At 47.1% G+C, this 2,583-nt stretch overlaps 1 protein-coding gene across 1 annotated transcript; it reads right to left on the bottom strand.

Annotated features, from left to right (window-relative positions):
- Positions 1-527: 527 nt before the first annotated feature.
- Positions 528-1,169, bottom strand: LOC119312412. Its single transcript, XM_037588144.1, has one exon. The coding sequence runs from the start codon at positions 1,167-1,169 to the stop codon at positions 612-614; it is 558 nt and encodes a 185-aa protein (XP_037444041.1). The 3' UTR covers positions 528-611.
- Positions 1,170-2,583: the final 1,414 nt, after the last annotated feature.

Here is a 2,583-nt window from a genome sequence, read left to right as displayed (position 1 = left end):
TGTTAACAGGAGGACGAGAACGTGTTTTACAAAGAAAAATAAAAAATAATAATAAAACCGAATAATAAAATGGCCAAACAAAACAAAAAAGACAGAAGATGGACAACAAGAAGAATAAAAGGAGTAACTAGGCACAACAACTTAGCTGTCCTAGTTGGTTAGAGCTTGTGAAATTAAACCAAGAAGTTGGGTGTGCAAATCCTATCTCATGCACATATTTTTTGAAGGTTAAAAAAAATGGATCAACCCAAGACGGAGGGGATGTGCGCTGGTTTGTGTGACGGGTTGGCGGACGCATATGTACAGTTTGTATACGAAGCTGGCTATACATTGATCAAATGACTATACTGTCCTTATACGGTTTGTGAGAGGGGGGTCTACCGAAGCAAGGCTCCTATCTGGTTAGTTGCTTCATAAACCAACGGAGTATAATTCACAAGGTAAGTAGCAGTACTGAACCAAAGTTAAAAGGAACATATGAAATTGACTTTACACGCTCCGGTTACGAATACAAACTGATGATGATGATGATAAGCAAACAAGCAAAGTACAAACTCAAACAACAGCATGCATGCAGATCAAATGCTCTACGGATCCAGTACGTGGATGCGTCAGAAGGGGTGGTAGGTCCGCCGGAACGCGGTGGCGTTGGCGAAGAGCCCGACGAGGTCCTGCCTGTACGGGAGGAACGACCTCCGGCGCCCATCGTTGCCACCGCCCTTGTGCGCGTAGGAGCTCCAGACGTGCGCGTGGCCGCCGACGCCACCGGCACCCTCGGGGCCGCCGCCCCTGACCCCCTTGCGCCTGGAGCGGGAGGGGCTCGCGTCCAAGAAGACGAACTTCTCCTTGCCGTCGCTGTGGCTCCGGCCGAGGAGCCGCTGGCTCCACCGGAGGACCGACCCCGTGGAGCTGCTCTTCCGGCAGCGCGCCGGGGATGACGCTGACGCTGCCACCGCAGCCGGCGACCCGGGGCACCACGAACAGTAGCACGTCTTTGCCCGCTTGTCCCCGCCGTCCGGCTGCTGCTGCTCCGCTTCTGCTCGGAACGCGTCCACGAGCAGAAGCCGCCCGAGCGGCACGCGCGCGGTGGCCGTCGTTGTCTCCGTCTCCAGAGCCCGCTGGCGCGCCGGTGACCGCGGCTGGCCGAAGACCGGGTACAAGATGAGCATGCATGTTGGCCGCAAGGTGGGCCGTCTGGTCCCACTCTGATATGACCCCGTGTAATATAAATACTGAGGTCGTTGTTGTTTCGTTTGAAGTCGGTATTGTCCAAACATATGCTACGCATACACCAGAGCGCCCAAGGCCAAGCTACGATAATGAACAAAAATTACTTGTTATTCCTATGAAGCATGCTACACGGGTCAAGCCAGAACGGATGAAAGAGAATAAGAAATTCTACGTAGTTCCAGAAGAAAGTGCATGCACGTACGTATATTTTGGAGAGCGTGGTTTGCATGCTACTAATGCATGTAAAGATTCCAGTTTTTTTGGAGATAGAAGAAACGAAGCATGCATGGTTAATATGGAGGATTTGCTGGCTGCTCGTACAAGGTTGCAAGTACAGGAATTTTATTTAGTTGGAATTAAAGGAGATGTCGCTGCAGGTTACTACTTTGACATGCCACGCCCACCTGAAGAGATAGAAAGAATTTGCAGGAGGCTTGTGTTGTGGAGAACTCTATCCTTGTGTGCCTTGGGATGGGGTCCACCACAAACGGACCAACAAATAGTCCATGTTAATATAGAGATTAACTTGTCAAACTATAAGACAAGTAATCTAATAGATAATTTTAGAGTCCTAGTTTTAGAAGGTACCTTTTTTTTTATCTATCTATCTTGTACGTGAGATGGATGGTAGGATGCGATGCTTGTTTCCCAAGCTAGTTAGCTTTTGCAGCTATTATATAAGGCCAAGCCAGAACGATGTAATAGGGGGAGGTTATTTTTTATGAAATAAACATGATGTGTTTTTCAGGGTAGACACCCGTATCAAGTTTTGGAGGGATCTTTAGAAAACCTCTGTGTTGCGATTTTTCTTCGTGGAAATTGTTTTGCGCGTGAGTACCTTCGTCGAGATTGGTTTTCTCGTGCTGGGCCGCAAGGTTCAAACCCTCTACTTCGTGTACATCGCGTGCGCGGGCGAGAGGTTACTACTGCTGAAGGTGGAGTGTCGTGAAAGGTCGGGCCGCAACAAACATATCGGTTATGTTCGGTCGATGTCGGAGGCAGCACGCGTCGTCGTTAATGGTGCTATCTTAGCAGTGCCATGTAGAAATAAATAATGAAGTAAGGAGAGAAAACTTATAAGAAAAGACTTGTCTTCTCTTATTTAAGAAAAGACTTGTCTTCTCTTATTTAAGAGAAGACAGGAGATAATCTCTTAACACAATATGTCTCACCATATTTTTACGAATGACTAGTTATTGAAAATAAGGCTAAGAGATAACCCGTTGTAGATAATATTTTTTGTCATCTTTAAATTACATGCAAGACTTAAAATAAAAATACCTTATCAATCATTGTACATGCCCTTACTAATGAACGGAACCCGCCCGCGTGCATTATATTTCGTTCGTGATT

The sequence above is a fragment of the Triticum dicoccoides genome, chromosome 1B (assembly GCF_002162155.2).
Source record: "Triticum dicoccoides isolate Atlit2015 ecotype Zavitan chromosome 1B, WEW_v2.0, whole genome shotgun sequence".
Lineage (NCBI taxonomy): Eukaryota > Viridiplantae > Streptophyta > Magnoliopsida > Poales > Poaceae > Triticum > Triticum dicoccoides.
The sequence above is the reverse complement of the archived record's forward strand: the minus strand, read 5'-3'. Positions and strand labels throughout refer to the sequence as shown.

What these genes read in the sequence shown, in the direction of transcription:
- LOC119312412 (XM_037588144.1), bottom strand. Translation starts at nt 1,169, where the DNA reads ATGCTCATCTTGTACCCGGTCTTCGGCCAGCCGCGGTCACCGGCGCGC.